We start from the raw sequence: 16,859 nt of genomic DNA, 5'->3' as shown, positions 1-16,859 counted from the left end.
CCTGGGTTACACTGACGAGGGTCGGCAACGGTCCAGCGTTGAGAAACACAGAGCTGCGATCTTATAAAGGAGCTGGAACACTCGTGATGAGCCACAGGTGCGTGATTGCGACCAGGTGCGTGGGCCAAGGGCAGGAGCCCACAGGTGAGCTCCGCCCAGGCAGAGGGAGGAGGGAAAGAGGGGGAGGGAGAGAGCAGGAACAAAAGAAGAATATAAAAACATATGTAGCCATGCTGAGCCGACCGGGTAGGCACAGGGACCCTGACAGGTTTGGCCTTTTTGTTCAGGTTTGATCTATAAATGAGTTTGAAGCTTTGGTACATTTGTCTGAGGCTGGGATGTCTACATGACTGATTCAACAGCTTTCACAATTTTATAAACTGAACTAAAACTAGTTTTTCAATAAAAACAATAAAAACTTAAAGAAGAAATCTGGAAACTAACTGAATCCAATACAATTTTATTTGTAAAGCACTTTAAAATTAAAATAGCCCTATATTAAAAAAAGAAAACAAGATAAAACAACATAGAATCAACTAAAATAAAAATAAAAAATAAAAACCAACATCTCACGTGGTGTCAAAGGCCAGGGTAAAGAGGTGGGTTTTCAGGAGTGACTTTAAAACAGGTATGGAAGTGGCCTGTCTAATCTCTAAAGGGAGATCGTTCCACAGTTTGGGAGCTGCTACAGAAAAAGCACGATCTCCTCTAAGTTTACGCCCAGTCCTAGGTACATTCAGGAGCAGCTGATCAGCTGACCTGAGAGAGCGGGTGGGTGTATAAGGCTGTAACATGGGGCTAGGCCATGGAGAGCTTTAAAAGCAAATAAAATAATTTTAAAATGAATCCTAAAAGAAATGGGCAGCCAGTGAAGTGAAGCTAAAACAGGGGAAATGTGCTCAAACTTTAGAGTGCCTGTTAAAAGACAAGCTGCGGTATTTTGCACCCTCTGTAGATGGGTAATATATGATGTGCTGAACCCTATATAAAGTGCATTAAAGTAATCCAGCCGAGTGGTTAGGTTTAACTGAAGCTAGACCAAAGTGATTTTTTTAAATAAAAATTAATAAACTGAACTAATAATAAACTTATGACCCAGTATTGTAGGCCTCTTTTTGTTAAAAGGGAGTTTTTCCTTCCTATCATCGCCAAGTGCTTACTCACAGGGGATATTTTCAATATTGTAGGTCTTTACAACTGCTGTGAATTGGTGCTATATAAATAAAGCTCAGGTGAACTGAATTAGGTAATGTCATGTTTCGGCTGTGTGGCAGGCAGGAGAGGACCCAAACGCAAACTCACAGAGACAAAAGGTAAACTCAAAAAACACAGCTTTATTGCTGGCGTGAAGTGGGACACGAAAAACAATACAAAATAAACTAAACTGGGAAAACTAAAGCACAAGGAGCCACAGGGAAAAATCACACAGCTATGATGGAGACTACGACACTGACAAAGAGAAACACAGGGCTTAAATACACAGAGGGATAACGAGGGAATGAGACACAGAAGGAGGGCACAGCTGGGAGAAATCAGGACTGGACGAGACAGAGACGCAAAACTAGAAACACTCACATGAGGCATGGACCTTCAAAGTAAAACAGGAAGTATCACACAGAGACACGAACTAGACACAGTGGAGACAGCAACTAAGAAACAGAGACAAACCATAAGGCAGAGGTCTAAGAACCAAAATACACAGAGGGAAATACTCAGCTTTGAACACAAGAGACTAGACTAGAGGGAGTAACAAAAGACCAACCATGAGAACATAATGCACAATGCAGGGTGACAGAAAACAAGAAACTCAAACATGCAAAGACACACCATAAACAGAACAGAGGGGGCACAGAGAGACATGAAGGGCAGGGGAGACTTAACATGGGTTGAAACACAAGGGGGAACTAATAAGCAAATCAACATAGGAGGCCTAATGAGCTAAACATACTATAAACATCAAAATGAACTAAAACTCAAAACACTGGGTCCTAAGACCCAGGATCGTGACAGGTAAACAGCAATCAGCATTAGTTTATCATCAGGAGCTCTGTGTAGCTCTGAGCATGCTCACATGCTCTCAGAAATTAGGCAGCATATCAGTTTTTTAGACCCTTCATTTCAGTCGAGTCTCAGAAACTTAGGTGTTATATTTGACAGTTCAATGTCTCTTGAGAAACACTCTAAACAACTTGTCCGGAACTGTTTTTATCATCTAAGAAACATTTCTAAACTCAGGCTACTGGTGTCAAAGGCAGAACTTGAGATGATTATTCATGCTTTTATCTCTTCTCGTTTGGATTATTGTAACGGTCTTTTTACGTGTCTTAACAAATCAGCTCTGGATCGCCTTCAGTCTGTACAGAATGCAGCGGCAAGACTTTTAACTGGTACAAACAAGAGGTCACACATTACGCCAGTTTTGGCTTCTCTTCATTGGTTGCCTGTAAATTTTAGGGTTCATTTTAAAATTTTAGTTGTAACTTTTAGAGCTCTGCACGGTGAAGCTCCCCAGTATATCTCTGACCTGTTGAAACCTCATGCTTCATCCCGAGCACTTAGGTCTTCAGGTCAGAGGCTACTGGTGGTCCCACGTACTAGATTTAAAACACGTGGGGATCGGGCTTTTCAGGCACTGGCACCTAGGCTGTGGAACTCTCTGCCGTTGTCTTTACGCTGTCTAGACTCTACTGACTCCTTTAAAAAGCAGCTGAAGACATTTTTATACAAACAGGCTTTTAACTAATTTAATTAATTTTAACTTGTATGTCTGATCTTACTGTAAAGCACTTTGTGATTTTTATCTGTGAAATGTGCTATATAAATAAATTTTACTTACTTACTTACTTAGCTTCTTGTAATTGGTGGTTTGCTTTAGTCACACAGGAATGTGCTCCCTTTCTGTCTGGAAGTTCAGAATATTGTAACAGAGTAGATACAACATTGGCTCAGTGAATGTGTACGTTATTGCTAAGATCAAGTACTTGATACAAGAAAATGTTCTTTCTACTTTTTTACAAGTGTGAGACGATCGCTTTCATTTAATTTGCCAGGCTGCAGAATTTAAAACATTATATATACACAATATACTCTGCAATGTCTTGAATTATAATTAGTTAACCCTAATCCAGCCAACAATTATTGTAATGTTTCATTTAAACCTTAAGTATGCATAATATTAGCAGATTCAGCTGTAGCTGGAGGGCATTTGCATGTTAGTTTCAGGGGCCATAAAGCTCAAATGTGTGTGTGCTCTGAGCTCTCTTCCTGTTGCTGCTTAAGCTCCTGCTGTACCTGACTGAACCTGCCTAGATGAGGGATGTCTTCAAAGAGTCTCAGAGAAAAAAAGAAAATAAGGTTCTTGTAAATACGGTATACTTGGAGCTTGCATTAACCTCCTTTTTACAATGCTCCAGGAGGGGTAAAAAGGAGGCCACATGATTGAATGAATGAATTGCATGTATGACCCTGCTCATTCTCTCTATCAGTTGGACTCTGCTTATCACAGAGCTTTAAAATTTATAACTCACAGCAAAACCTTCAAGACACTGCTGTACTTTATATTCTCTAGCTGACTTGTCTTCACTAGAACTACACAGGATGGTTCACTGGTATTTTATCTATAAAAATATGGTTTACTCACCTCTTATCAGATTACATGTTTAGTCATGCTGTGGTCTCCATGACTTCATGACATTCGTTGTAAACAGTTCGTACAGAGTTTAGAAAGAGGGCTTTCCCCTTACCCTGCAGAAGGATTTACAGCTCTTTTAACTGATTTTTGTAAATATTGTGCAATTTTCATTATTTTACTCTTTCTAGTTTATTGCTGTAATTATGCTAAAACATCTCTCCTGTAAATGAAACATTGAGTCTTAAGTGTTATGGCTGCGGCGGCAGTTGTGTGGGGCTAAAGGGAAAAGGACCCAAAAGCAGGCATTGACGTAGATGTGATGAGTGAGCTTTATTTATATGATGTGATAATTCAGACAGAAACAGAGGTGGCGAGGATAGAAACTAAGATAAATAAAGTCAAAGGAGCTTGCAAAGAAACGTCTTCAAGTAAATGGCCTGTATTTATATAGCGCTTTACTAGTCCCTAAGGACCCCAAAGCGCTTTACATATCCAGTCATCCACCCATTCACACACTGGCGATGGCAAGCTACATTGTAGCCACAGCCACCCTGGGGCGCACTGACAGAGGCGAGGCTGCCGGACACTGGCGCCACCGGGCCCTCTGACCACCACCAGTAGGCAACGGGTGAAGTGTCTTGCCCAAGGACACAACGATCGAGACTGTCCAAGGCGGGGCTCGAACCGGCAACCTTCCGATTACAAGGCGAACTCCCAACTCTTGAGCCACGAGCGCCCGTATGTAACTTAAAGAAGTCCAGACGCTTTTCTTTGCAAGCTCCTTTGACTACGATGACCTGGATGACTGAGAACCTTCACAGACATAAGATAAATAAACTAGGAAAACTACACAAACTTGAAACCATGACTCGCAGAATGATATGCAGGATGACACATGGAGGTAAAACAGAGTGCAACATGGGAAGATGCACGGAGGGAGTCAAACACAAAACACTGGATCACTCCCAGTACCTTGACAGAAACCCAGGTGGGTGGTGGGGGGCCCAGGACTTGAAACAAAATCAGAGCTCACAAAAACAGTTCAAACACAGTTCAGGGGGTCGCCCTGGGGGTCGATGGCTCAATAGCTCATAACAGAGCAGGTCTGGAGGCCAGCCGTGCGGAAGGCAGCGACGGTGAAAATACTGTATAAATGCTTTTTTTTTTTTTTTTTTTTAAATTCAGCAATTTAGCCTGGTGGTGTTGTAACATTTTGGGCCCAACTTAGTACCAACTGAGCCTTGTAGCCACAAGTTACTTGAATATTGTTTCTGGCTATGTCGTTTCCTTTACAACTGCAGTGCACCCATCTTTTGATGGGTGCCTTCAGCAGATACAACAAAGAGTTTTAATATGACAATGACTTCACAGTATGAAAATGGTCACAGTTATCAGATTCAGCTATGATGAATGGTGAAAGATTGAGAACCCAAATGTAGGACAGGGTAGATGAAGGTTGAACTTAAAGTTGAGCATTGTTTCCAGGAAAAGAGCCGACGGTCCAGACACTGGAAGCCAAAATAAAACAGGAAGGAGAAAATCACTGGTCGAGACTTGACCCATAAATCTAGGAAAAAATATAATATACAAGACTAAGGACTGAGAACAGAACTAGCGCACTAAGTTAGCACTAAGGGAACATGAATATAAAGCCAAGAAAAACCAAGAATTAGAGATTTACTAGATATTTACTAAAAAAAGTCCAAACAACTCAACACCGCTGAATAACATAACAAGACCCATAACTATTGTCACCAGTGAATGTGGGAGTGAATGTGAGTGCGAATGGTTGTCTGTCTCTGTGTGTTAGCCCTGGCAACCCGTGCAGAGTGTACCCTGCCTCTCGCCCTTTGGCAGCTGGGATAGGCTCCAGCAGCCCCCGCAACCCTAAGAAAAAGGATAAGCGGAAGCGAATGGGTGGATGGTGTTAAATGACGCTCTGTATAATGCAAAGTCATATTATAGTAATGAGAGCTGACAAGATACCATACAACCCCCCCCCCCCCAAAAAAACTAGAAAATAATTTCTACAACGGAAACCAGAAGTGTAGGATGGCCAACATTAAACAACAGCCACTGTAGAGCGGGAAAAGATTAACATAGGATTTACAGGATGTGAGAAACGAGTAAGAAAAACGTGTCTGTAATGCTATGAATTCCATCTGTGGTCATACACACACACTGTCACAAAAACTTGAAGGAAATCCAAATACAGTGAGAGGTCTTCACAGACACAGAGTTTAGCTCCAAAAAATAAACTAAGGGCCAAAGGGCAGAGCACAATCTAATGATGGCTGAGTATTTACTTTAGCCTTAAGAAGCCAGCTTGATAACCAGATGAGGAACAGGTGAGTTAATTAGTAGAGCTTTGGCAGGTGAGCATTTTACAGGGAGACAGACAAACACAGATTGATCAACTCTGAGGTAAACAGAACATGCCCTCAAACATACACATGCATATAAGACAGAAGAGAGACATATTTCTAAAAATAAATAAATGTCTGTATGGTAGAAATGCAGGAGTTCTCTCAATTTTTTTTAAGCCAAAAAAGCTCAGAGGCTGAGACTTCTTTAAGACAGACTTTAACAAAAATCAATCACTAAAAAAAGTCATGATTTGTTCACAATAATATCAGTTTTCTTTGACATGTTTTTGAATGGATGGGACAGTTTATTGAAAATCAGAAGAGGTTTTAAGTTTCTAATCTATAGAACACATCACAGCAGATGGATAAAATTCACAAATCAGCATACAATAATTAGAAACGTTAAGTTCTATTTCAGCTATTTCATCAGTAAAAGTCAGAACTTTCTTTGGCTGCTTTTATTTGAAGAGGGAACTGAATTTTATCTCACAGCTGAGTCTTCTAATATTCAAATGGCCACGCTGTTTTCTACCTCTGCTGGATCCATGTAGGTGTATGGCACTTCTAAACGCTTGTTTCTGGCTTTAATGACTAAACTCAAATCTTCCAGCTCCATCTGAAAATCCTTTAATATCTTGCGGGGAATCTCCTCAGTGAAGTGGTCCTCTGGGTACTGGCCAAGGGGAACCTAATAAGAACAATGATACATTCAGTTTTTCTTCAACAGCATTCAAATTATTTATGAAATTAGCCCCTAAAAATTATTGCATACATATGTATTTTTTTTCACAAAACTTGAATTTAAACATAATTTCTGTCATTCTTAATGAAATCTTTGCTCCTTACAAAGTCACTGGACTGCTTGCTGAGCAGCCACATGGTGGCCATGCCCTGAACTGTTACATTGACATCAGGGAAGGTGGCCAACATCGTGGCCTCGCTTGTCGTCCCTTTTGTGGTTGGTGGTGGGAGTTGCAGGGAGATGGGAGTGTTGGGCATCCAGCCACCATAGTCATACTGCATTTAATCAAGAAGTAAAGGATAACTGATTAATAAGAGCAATAATCATGGTGTTTCATCTATCAGAAGATCATGGCTTCATAATGCAGGCCTTTCAACAGTTGAAAACACATTTGATGCATCATGAAATGAAACACTAACACAGTAGACCCAGGACTGTTTAGCAGCTAGAATCATATATCAGACGAGAATGGGACACTCCTCTCTCAGATCTCCTCAGTTCCCAGATGTTTGTGGACTGTTGGTAAAAGAAGAGGGGATGCTACAGTGTGTCAGAGTAGTACACAAAGCCCCGTCCTACCTTTTTTAAATATATTTTTCTGCCATCAAATACAAAATGAGGCATTATTTTTCTTGTAAGGTTACATTTTCTCAGTTTAAACATTTCATATGTTTACTATGTTCTATTGTAAATACATCTACAAATCAATGAATGATTCTGTTTTTATTTACATTTTAAATAATTAGGTTGAATTAGGTTTTATATACCTGTCCACTGTTCACAGCTGCATGCTGGGCTGAGCAGGTGAAGATCACCATGGTGACAAATTTGGCCAACGCAGTCACACAGGTAAATCTCTGAGGAATTCCTGTTAAACACAGAAAAATAACTGCGTCACTTAAATATATTTAGGCGAACAAACAAAAGTTACTTATTTTTGCAATATAATCCTAAATGGATAAATCACCATTATCATCATCATCGTAAATATTCAAATATTGTATAAAGCCCACCTGTTTCTGCTTGAGAAAGGAACCCGTGTTCAAAAATGTCCAAAATCCACTTCTGAAGTTCAGAGTCCTCCTGGACCTCACGGTCACTCTTGTAGTAGTAGCCGAGCATTCCCTGCACAAACCTTTGAGAAATGGGAATACACTGAGTAAAATATATTTTCGATTCTTCGATACCCAAGATGGCAAAACAACTAATAGCTCAGTGTTCCAACATTCGAAAGAAGGGACTGCTCTCACAGCTAGAGATTGACGAGGTACAACATAAATGCTATGGCAAGGGGGAGCCAGGACGCCAGGTCAGGGGGGAGATATCATCACCCCCACCCGAGATTGGGTACAAAGCCCCAAGTGCGATAGGAGAAGGATTGTTGAGTGCGAGAGGAACTGACCTGAAAGATAGGATTACGGCCAAGCTTGAAACCTGGATCCCCCATAGCCGGTTACCAAGATTACGTGAAGTACCCTCAGAAGGTCTGCTAGATGATGTTAATGCAGCACTACGGACGATACCTACAACCATGATTACTGACACTAACAAGCTGATCTACAATACGGCAGCAGTGATCAGTGAGATGCTTGGCTACAAGTTGAACAGCCACAAGGGGCAGTACCCTCCATGGAGAAGGAGGCTAGAGGGCAAGATCAAAGTAGCACGGAGGGAGGTTAGCCAACTAACGGAATTGCAGAAAGGTGCGACAAAGAAGGTGCATAAAAAATACAGCAAGCTGTCCATACCTGAGGCCTTGGAAACTGCCAAGCAAAGACTCACAGCCTTGGCCAGCCGCTTGAGGAGGTACACCAGAGAGATAGAAGGCAGGAGAATAAACCAGCAAAGGTGTACTCTCAGTGGCAAGGGAACAATAAGAGAACAGCACCACCAAGGCTGGAGATGGAGCAATACTGGAAGGGCATATGGGAGAAGGACGCAACCCATAACGGCAATGCTCAGTGGCTAGTGGATCTGAGGGCAGACCATAGCAACCTCCCTGAACAGGGTCCAGTAACCATCATGGTGGCAGACATCCAAGCAAGGGTCTCTAGTATGAAGAGTTGGACCAGGCCCCGATATGGTTCACGCCTACTGGCTGAAGAAGCTGACTGCACTAGGAAAGCTGCAACCACCAAGTACCTGCAGAGGGTCAGGCAAGTCCTGAGGAGTCAGCTGAATGGTAAGAACAAGATCCGGGCCATCAACACGTACGCCCTGCCCGTGATCAGGTACCCTGCTGGGGTAATAGGCTGGCCAAAGGAGGAGATAGACGCCACTGACATAAAGACAAGAAAGCTCCTTACCATGCATGGAGGGTTTCACCCCAAGTCCAGCACCCTGAGGCTGTACGCTAAGCGGAAGGAAGGGGGCCGGGGACTGGTGAGTGTCAGCACCACAGTCCAGGATGAGACAACGAACATCCACGAATACATTGGGAAGATGGCCCCAACTGACCGAGTGCTCAGTGAATACCTCAGGCAGCAGAAACCCAAGAAAGAGGAGGGAGACGAGGAACCATCATGGAAGGACAGGCCCCTGCACGGTATGTACCACCGGCAGATAGAGGAGGTGGCTGATATCCAGAGATCCTACCAGTGGCTGGACAAAGCTGGACTGAAAGACAGCACAGAGGCACTAATCATGGCAGCACAAGAACAAGCTCTGAGTACAAGGTCCATAAGGCTATCACACCAGGCAAGACCCCAGGTGCAGGCTGTGTAAAGATGCTCCAGAGACAATCCAGCACATAACAGCAGGGTGCAAGATGCTAGCAGGCAAGGCATACATGGAACGCCATAACCAAGTGGCCGGCATAGTGTACAGGAACATCTGTGCCGAGTATAACCTGGAAGTCCCGAGGTCAAAATGGGAGATGCCCCCAAGGGTGGTGGAGAATGACCGAGCTAAGATCCTGTGGGACTTCCAGATACAAACGGACAAAATGGTGGTGGCTAACCAACCGGACATAGTGGTGGTAGACAAACAGAAGAAGACGGCCGTAGTGATCGATGTAGCGGTTCCGAATGACAGCAACATCAGGAAGAAGGAACACGAGAAGCTGGAGAAATACCAAGGGCTCAGAGAAGAGCTCGAGAGGATGTGGAGGGTGAAGGTAACGGTGGTCCCCGTGGTAATCGGAGCACTAGGTGCGGTGACTCCCAAGCTAGGCGAGTGGCTCCAGCAGATCCCGGGAACAACATCGGAGATCTCTGTCCAGGGGCCCGTTCTTCGTACGTCGCTCACTACATCCAAGATCAAATGACACATCCAAGACCAAACCATCGCGCTAACCGTGAGCTCGCTAATCCGGTTCCCCGAACACACCTGCTGTTGACGATTAGTACAGCTGGACGCAGTAATGTGACATCACTGGGTGTCGTAAAAGGGGCTACGCATCGATAGTGGAAACATTGATCGGCAACCCTCTGATTGGTCGGCGAAAATGTCGACGGAGCGCGCTCGGCTCGGTATTTTTCGGCAGCAGAGCAAGAACTCTTGAGTGAGGGATTTCAGGAGTTTCAGAGTTTAATCAGAACGCAAGGGAACACTGCAAAGGCTGCAAAAGCAAGGAGAGAGGGCTGGCAGAAAGTTGCTGACAAATTAAACTCGTAAGTAATTTAATAATAACAATAATAATGGAGTGGGTTTATATAGCGCTTTTCAAGGCACCCAAAGCGCTTTACAATGCCACTATTCATTCACTCTCACATTCACACACTGGTGGAGGCAGCTACAGTTGTAGCCACAGCTGCCCTGGGGCAGACTGACAGAAGCCAGGCTGCCATATCGCGCCATCGGCCCCTCTGGCCAACACCAGTAGGCGGTAGGGTAGATTTATCATATCACACTATATTATCCAATATTATATTACATTATATTATATTATAATATGTTATATTATATCCCCTTTCACATTAGAGCCACAACAGGACCCACTAGAACATGGGAACAGGTAAAAGTGAAATATAAGAATATCCTACAGAATGGTAATATTTATCACTTATATTGCTTTTCGTCTCTTGGAAAGAGACCCTGGAATGATCTGTTTGTTTATAACAGCAACCAAGAAAACGGCAGAGCAAAAAAAAGACAGGTGGTGGTCCTGCACCCCCTCGTCAACAAGTTGGTTAAGTAAATAATATCCTCACGGGAAAATCGATATCTCTCTATGAGCACACTGTCGCGCTGAGCTAAAGGATCCTGTCTGTCCCGCAATATACGCTGAATTCTGAAAACTCTCCTTATCAATCTTGCACCTTCCGCAAAGGGTGGCTCGCGTATACGGACAGGACATGGCTGCGACAGGCTTCCCAAATCCACCTTCGCTTTTATAGCCGTGGTCTCTCATCTTGATTACACAAAGTAATTTGCAATTGCTACTCTGAAATATGAATTACATCTGTAATAATCACATACATGTGATAGAATGTTAATAGTACATTTCCCTTTTTTAGGAAATGACCTGTATCTATCTGTGTGAAATCAATAAATGGATCAGGTGCTGCATTGTCTTTAGTTACATTGATGTTATTTATTTATGGTGAAACAGTGGTGGAATATCGCTGTTGCTTTCGTATAAATGAAGCGGACATACCTGCGTGGCCGCGATCTAATCCTGTTTACATAAAGTAAACCTGCTCCCGAGCAGGTTTACGCTTACGGCTCTGTTGCTATGACAGCAAGTCCCGGATGAGCTTCGGGGAACCGAACGATCCAAGATCAGGCGAAATCGTCAACAATCAAATCCAGCTAACCTACTTAGCGAGGTACGAAGAACGGGCCCCAGAAGAGCGCAGTCCTGGGAACAGCTAAGATACTGCGCAGGACCCTCAAGCTCCCAGGCCTCTGGTAGAGGACCCGAGCTAAAACTAAACCAAAAAATAGGCACGCAAAACATTTTGGTGAACTCACACAGAATAAACATGAAAGAAAAAAAAATCTATTTAGGCTTAGTATTTTTCTGTTATTGATCTGATTTGATGAATACAATAGTTTGAGAAGGCACTGGTGCATTTTGGTGCATTGATGCTGGGATGCTTACATTACTGCGATTCAGCTGCTTTCAATACTGAAATAAAAATCTAAAACTAGTTCTTCAACAAAATAAACTGAAAGGAGCAATTTGGAAACAAAAAGAAGTTACACCAAACTGAAAATAAATTTTTAGATTAAAGTAACTAAAATAAAAATAATATGTAAAATTTTGACCCAGTATCATAGGTAAAGTAACAGATGCATTTGCATTATTTACAAACTTTGAATTGCAGCAGCTTGATGGAAAAAAAAGAAAAATATATTAATGATACCTGTGGATGATATCCCAAACCTTTAGGCCATCATCCCTGTAGAAGAAGTTTGGCACATCCTCTAGGCCACGTTCAGCAATGTCATCTGGCATACAGAGGGAGCTGTAGGTTAATGAGCACACTGACCTCTGCAGGATCGTAAACATGCCCTCTCCACCTGACCCTGCAAACTACACAATAAGCAGCTCCTGGTTAAAGACAAATGTTAAACATGAAATAAAAAAACAAAACATTCTTTAAGTAAAGGTCTAGTGCTGTTCTTTGCATACCTGAGTGAAAGCGCCAGTGTCAGAAATGAGAAGGCGTCGAGCTAAGAAGTTGATCTGCAGAGTGTAGCGTGTGTGTGGTTTGAGGAGCTGAGGGAAAGAGGGAACTCTGTTAGTGACATGATTGGGGCAACACTTTAGTATTTATTATGCTGAGGTACTCTGTTGCACAATCAGTGGTCCTCTGTGGACACATTGATAAGAGACTCAAATTTTATTCATCACACACATAATCATACAAATTATGACATGTAGTGAAATACCTATTAAAGTACAATAAAGAAATTTACAAAATTTACAGATTTTAAATTTAAAAATTTACAGTTAAAAAAAAGAATATTTAAATAACAATTTAAGAAAGAAATTATAGGAAGAGTTCAAGTAAACAGTGCGTGCAGTGACATGATTTATGAGAGAAAACGGAGTTTCAGCAAACGTCAGTTACCTTGTACAGAGGATGCACCATGGGCACGTTGCGCAGCAGTGACACTGCAAAAACCTCGGCCAGCAAATGTGTGCGCAGCAGGTGAGCATTGAGCTGATGCTCATTGAAATCTGCACTTCTCACAAAAGTCTTGGCGATCAACCAGTCGTACTCAGAATCAGTAGGAAGAAAGATCGGATTGTCATCTGATGGAGTCTGCTTCAGCTACAGATGGACAGGGCAGAGTAGGCCATATTAGCGTATTTTGAGTTGTATTATCTCTGTCTGCTACGTAAATACGACACCTACTGCTTGGCTGTTGTGACTTTTGGGGTTTATAAATTAAACCTATTTGATATATTCATATGTCAGACTCTGGTCTCAGCAATGTGGGTTAAACTTTTCCACAAGGTTATGGCTCAGGAAGGGGAAAAAAATTAGGTTGCACAGTAACCTACACAGTAGTGTAATCATCAGTTAATAATCAATTATGTAATTATTTGAATTACAAAAGTTAAGGTTGAAAGAACAAAAACATCAAATGAACGTGTGTTTTTAATTCTCCCTGCACTCATGCTACAATTTCCCTCCCTGTGTGGGAGGAGTAAAATGGTGGAGCGGTACAGCAACACAGCTTTTGAGGAGTGGCGATATGGATCAGGGGCGTAATTTCCAGGGGGGGTTATGATCCCGCCCAGTAATCAGACCCAACAAATACAACCCCTCCAGTAATATTATGAATTATCTTGCATAAATAGGCTGTTGATTTTCTTTATTCATTTCAGGTATTACCAGCAAAATAGTTGCATGTCTATCCAGGACAGAAACAACCGTGTTAATTATTATGAATTACCTGAATAGCAATCGGCATTAGCTTATCATCAGGAGCTTTGTGGAGCAGGACGAGAGGAGCCATCAAGTACTGCTTCTTCCCATTGATGGTGTTTGTTTTCACCCCTTCAAGATGCTTGTAGTCACACAGGAATATGTTCCCTTTCTGTTTAAAAGTTCAGGTTATTGCATCAGTGTGGATATAATATTTAGTCAGTGACTGTAAAAGTACAATTATTTGACAAAACATCAAGTCAATCTAAGTTGGGTGGTTTTATTGTCATTTCAGCCATGTGCAGTGGTACAGTATACAGTAACACGAGATAACGTTCTTTCAAGACCATGGTGCTACATAAAACATATAACAGACAATCAACACAGGACTACTTTTTAAACTGTGTGACTTGCTCGCTTATCATCTTGACACATCAGCAGCAGTTCTGCGACAAACTGCTCTTTTGCAACCCCGAGCAAAACATGATTAAACTTCCACCTATAAATGATTCTCTTTAACTAAGTGTGTGTGTGTGTGTGTGTGTGTGTGTGTGTGTGTGTGTGTGTGCTAACCACAATTGTACCCTATTTCACCTCGCCGACTAGCTCCTGACCTCTCACCAGACAGAGAGACAGAAGCCACTCTCATATATGTAATAACCGAACTGAAACTATGTATATGTCATCTACTAAATAAACGTTTTAATCAAGAACCTCTACTAAAGGCTTAATACAAGAATATGACCTTATAAACGATAATAAAAATGACCTGATATAAGTGTTTTGTAAGCATGTATTGCAATTCCTTTAATATGATAACAGTATGCATAAACATCTTAAGGCCATCTTAAAGCTATCTCTTACATTGTTAAAAGCAATGATCACACCGCAGATTATATTGTGCTGGTAAAATACTTTTGTTCATCCCCACACTACATAAAGTACAAGTTTGCAAAAATTGCCAAACCGCCCCCCCCCCAAAAAAAAAAAACAAAACAAAGAAAGAGCAGGCGCAAGACAGTGCAGACATAATAGTGCAGTAAAAAGTGCAACAATGACAGTGGGTCGTGGAAAAACGTGCATTTATTATAAAGAGTTCAGATGATCACCTTAATTTCATCTCTCAGGCTGCACTGGCCACGGGGAAAGACCATGTCATCAGTGACAGGGAAGTTACTGGGCAGGTTTGCACAACACTGGATCAAAATGGGGTTGACACCATTTAGAAACTGGTAGCCAAAGAAAGCATCTTCTTTCCAGTGTTCCTGAACATATTCTGTTTAAAAGAAACATTTACCTTCATGATTTACAGTTCATCATTCAGTAAAATCTACCTGGTATAGTGGTATAGGGAAAATTTTAGGGTAAGAGTTAATTACACATTACTATGCTATGATGTTAGTACAGTACCTGATATTTCAGTCTTTTTGCAGCAAAACACTCGATTGATGCTGTCAATATTATCCCACTTCTTCTTACAGTTATCCAGTCCCTTCAGCTTCAGCTCAGTCAGTCTGAAACACATTCATCTTACTTCATTATGATACTTAACATACTTTTGATAAGTAAAGAGAAAAATATGTGTAACAGAACTTCACCCTGTGGAAGCAGTGTAGAGAAACTCTATAGTTTTGGTGAAGGAGAACTGAACCTCATACGGGAGTGAAAATGGGTTTTCTGCCTTCATGGAGTGAGGTATTTTCTCTGCATATGCATCCCAGCTGATGAGACAAAGAAACAGCAAAGTGATGAGGAAGTTAGTTACAGTATGACATGATATACTTTTTATCTGCAACATATGTAATAGTTTAATTTCTTTTCATTAATGCCAGCAGACAAAGAATATGCTGCAATGCTTAATTTTAAGGTTAAATATCATTAGTATTAGGATATTCAGCTATAACTGGACAGCATTTGTATTCTAGTTTCAGGAGCTGTAAGGCTAAAATGTGTATAAGCTCTGAATTCTCACCGATAGTCTTCCTCTCGCTGCTGAATCTCTTGCTGCCGACTGTACCTGCCAAGATGATGGTTGTCTTCAAAGACTCTCAGAGCTATAAAAAAAAAAAAGAAAACAAAGAAAGAAAGAAAAATGGTTTCAAGTTGTTCTTGTAAATATGGTATATACTGTATTAGGAAACTGCTTCAGCCTCATTACAACCTTTGTTTTACATCTTCAATGGTTTGAACAAGATTTAAGATGAGCACAGTTTCCCAAACCTTTTCCATCTTTGAAGCGGTGCACCTTGCTATCAGCAATCCAGCGGTAGATGGGAAAGCTGTAGATGTCTCCTTCAGGGGATTTCACTTCCACCTTGGCACAAAACCAAGCGTCCTCCGGGAACAGTGGGAGAGATTGTTTGTCTAACTCTATCAGCACAAGATTTCCAAGGGAAGTGGGGCAGGACACCTTAAACTTTGATACCTAAAGAAATGACATAGCAGTTTGTGCTGAGCTGTAACACTCGAGCATACAATTCCTGTTATAATTTACTGTGGTCCATGAAGTGAACTGTTTGCTTTGACCATCTTCATGGTGATAGATTCCCCTTATTTCCACAAAAATGATTTCATCTGTGTATCATCTCATACAGGAAACCTGAGATACATTTAATCATGAAGATGCATATTTCAGACTTACAGCTCCTCTGACAAAGGATGAAGCCCCTTTCAAGCCCATGAGCCACGTGCGATCACTCTCCCCATCTGTGCCCACCAGCTTAATTAAGACATTGTTGAGAGTAGTGGAATTAAGGCGATCACCAGTGAATACGGTCACTTTATACTGCACCATTTTCCCTCTTGAATGTGGTCAAATCCTGGTAGGGGGAGAATTCTAATTATTCTTAGCACTGATTTGGAAATGTAAACATTTAAAATTATTGCATTACAGTGAAAAGGACAATGTAAACAATTATTTTAACTCATTATGCTAAATGACCCATAATTTCTGACTGAAATCCTGTGAAAACATCTCTTACCTTGAGATGAAGAATTTAGGTTAGAGAAACTACTCTGTCAGAAGTTGCCCCCCCAAATTTTTCTTTTTATTCACACAAATCAGTGGGAGTGTCCAGTCAGTTGCATCAATCATGTGTTGAGATGAAATTCTTGATAAAGTTGTGCAAATAATGACGTCTATCCTATTCAGGATAAATCAGATACTGATAACTGTTGTGTGTTTTTGGCCAGTCACTTCGGTTTTTGTCCTCCAGTTTCCTGAAGGGCTTTTGGAAACACCTCACACCATGCTGATATCTGCCAAATGTTTTGCTAATTTGAAGCTATTTGGAAAT

At 41.5% G+C, this 16,859-nt stretch overlaps 1 protein-coding gene across 1 annotated transcript; it reads right to left on the bottom strand.

Moving 5' to 3' along the window:
• Window positions 1-3,978: 3,978 nt before the first annotated feature.
• On the bottom strand, window positions 3,979-16,502 carry LOC146667946 (hydroperoxide isomerase ALOXE3-like). The gene is made up of 14 exons (XM_085409750.1): window positions 16,205-16,502; window positions 15,784-15,988; window positions 15,536-15,617; window positions 15,162-15,284; window positions 14,974-15,077; window positions 14,673-14,839; window positions 13,592-13,735; window positions 12,760-12,963; window positions 12,318-12,404; window positions 12,049-12,218; window positions 7,753-7,874; window positions 7,507-7,607; window positions 6,844-7,014; window positions 3,979-6,685 (listed from the first exon to the last, which is right to left on the bottom strand). Exons 1-14 carry the CDS (start codon window positions 16,355-16,357, stop codon window positions 6,506-6,508), a joined length of 2,013 nt encoding a protein of 670 aa, XP_085265876.1. The 5' UTR covers window positions 16,358-16,502; the 3' UTR covers window positions 3,979-6,505.
• Window positions 16,503-16,859: the final 357 nt, after the last annotated feature.

The sequence above is a fragment of the Rhamphochromis longiceps genome, linkage group LG6 (genome assembly GCF_057381845.1).
Source record: "Rhamphochromis longiceps isolate RC_006_pf linkage group LG6, R_longiceps_female_GT1.1, whole genome shotgun sequence".
In the NCBI taxonomy this organism is placed as follows: Eukaryota; Metazoa; Chordata; class Actinopteri; order Cichliformes; family Cichlidae; genus Rhamphochromis; species Rhamphochromis longiceps.
Note: the sequence above shows the minus strand (reverse complement) of the source record. Positions and strands in the feature narration are given on the sequence as shown.

Excerpts from the sequence above, each read along its gene's own strand:
- LOC146667946 (XM_085409750.1), bottom strand. The coding sequence starts at position 16,357 with ATGGTGCAGTATAAAGTGACCGTATTCACTGGTGATCGCCTTAATTCC. Across the intron at positions 12,964-13,591 it reads TAATGCCGATTGCTATTCAG|CTGAAGCAGACTCCATCAGA; the intron begins GTAATTCATAAT and ends GTCCATCTGTAG. Across the intron at positions 7,875-12,048 it reads GTTTGGGATATCATCCACAG|GTTTGTGCAGGGAATGCTCG; the intron begins GTATCATTAATA and ends CATTTCTCAAAG.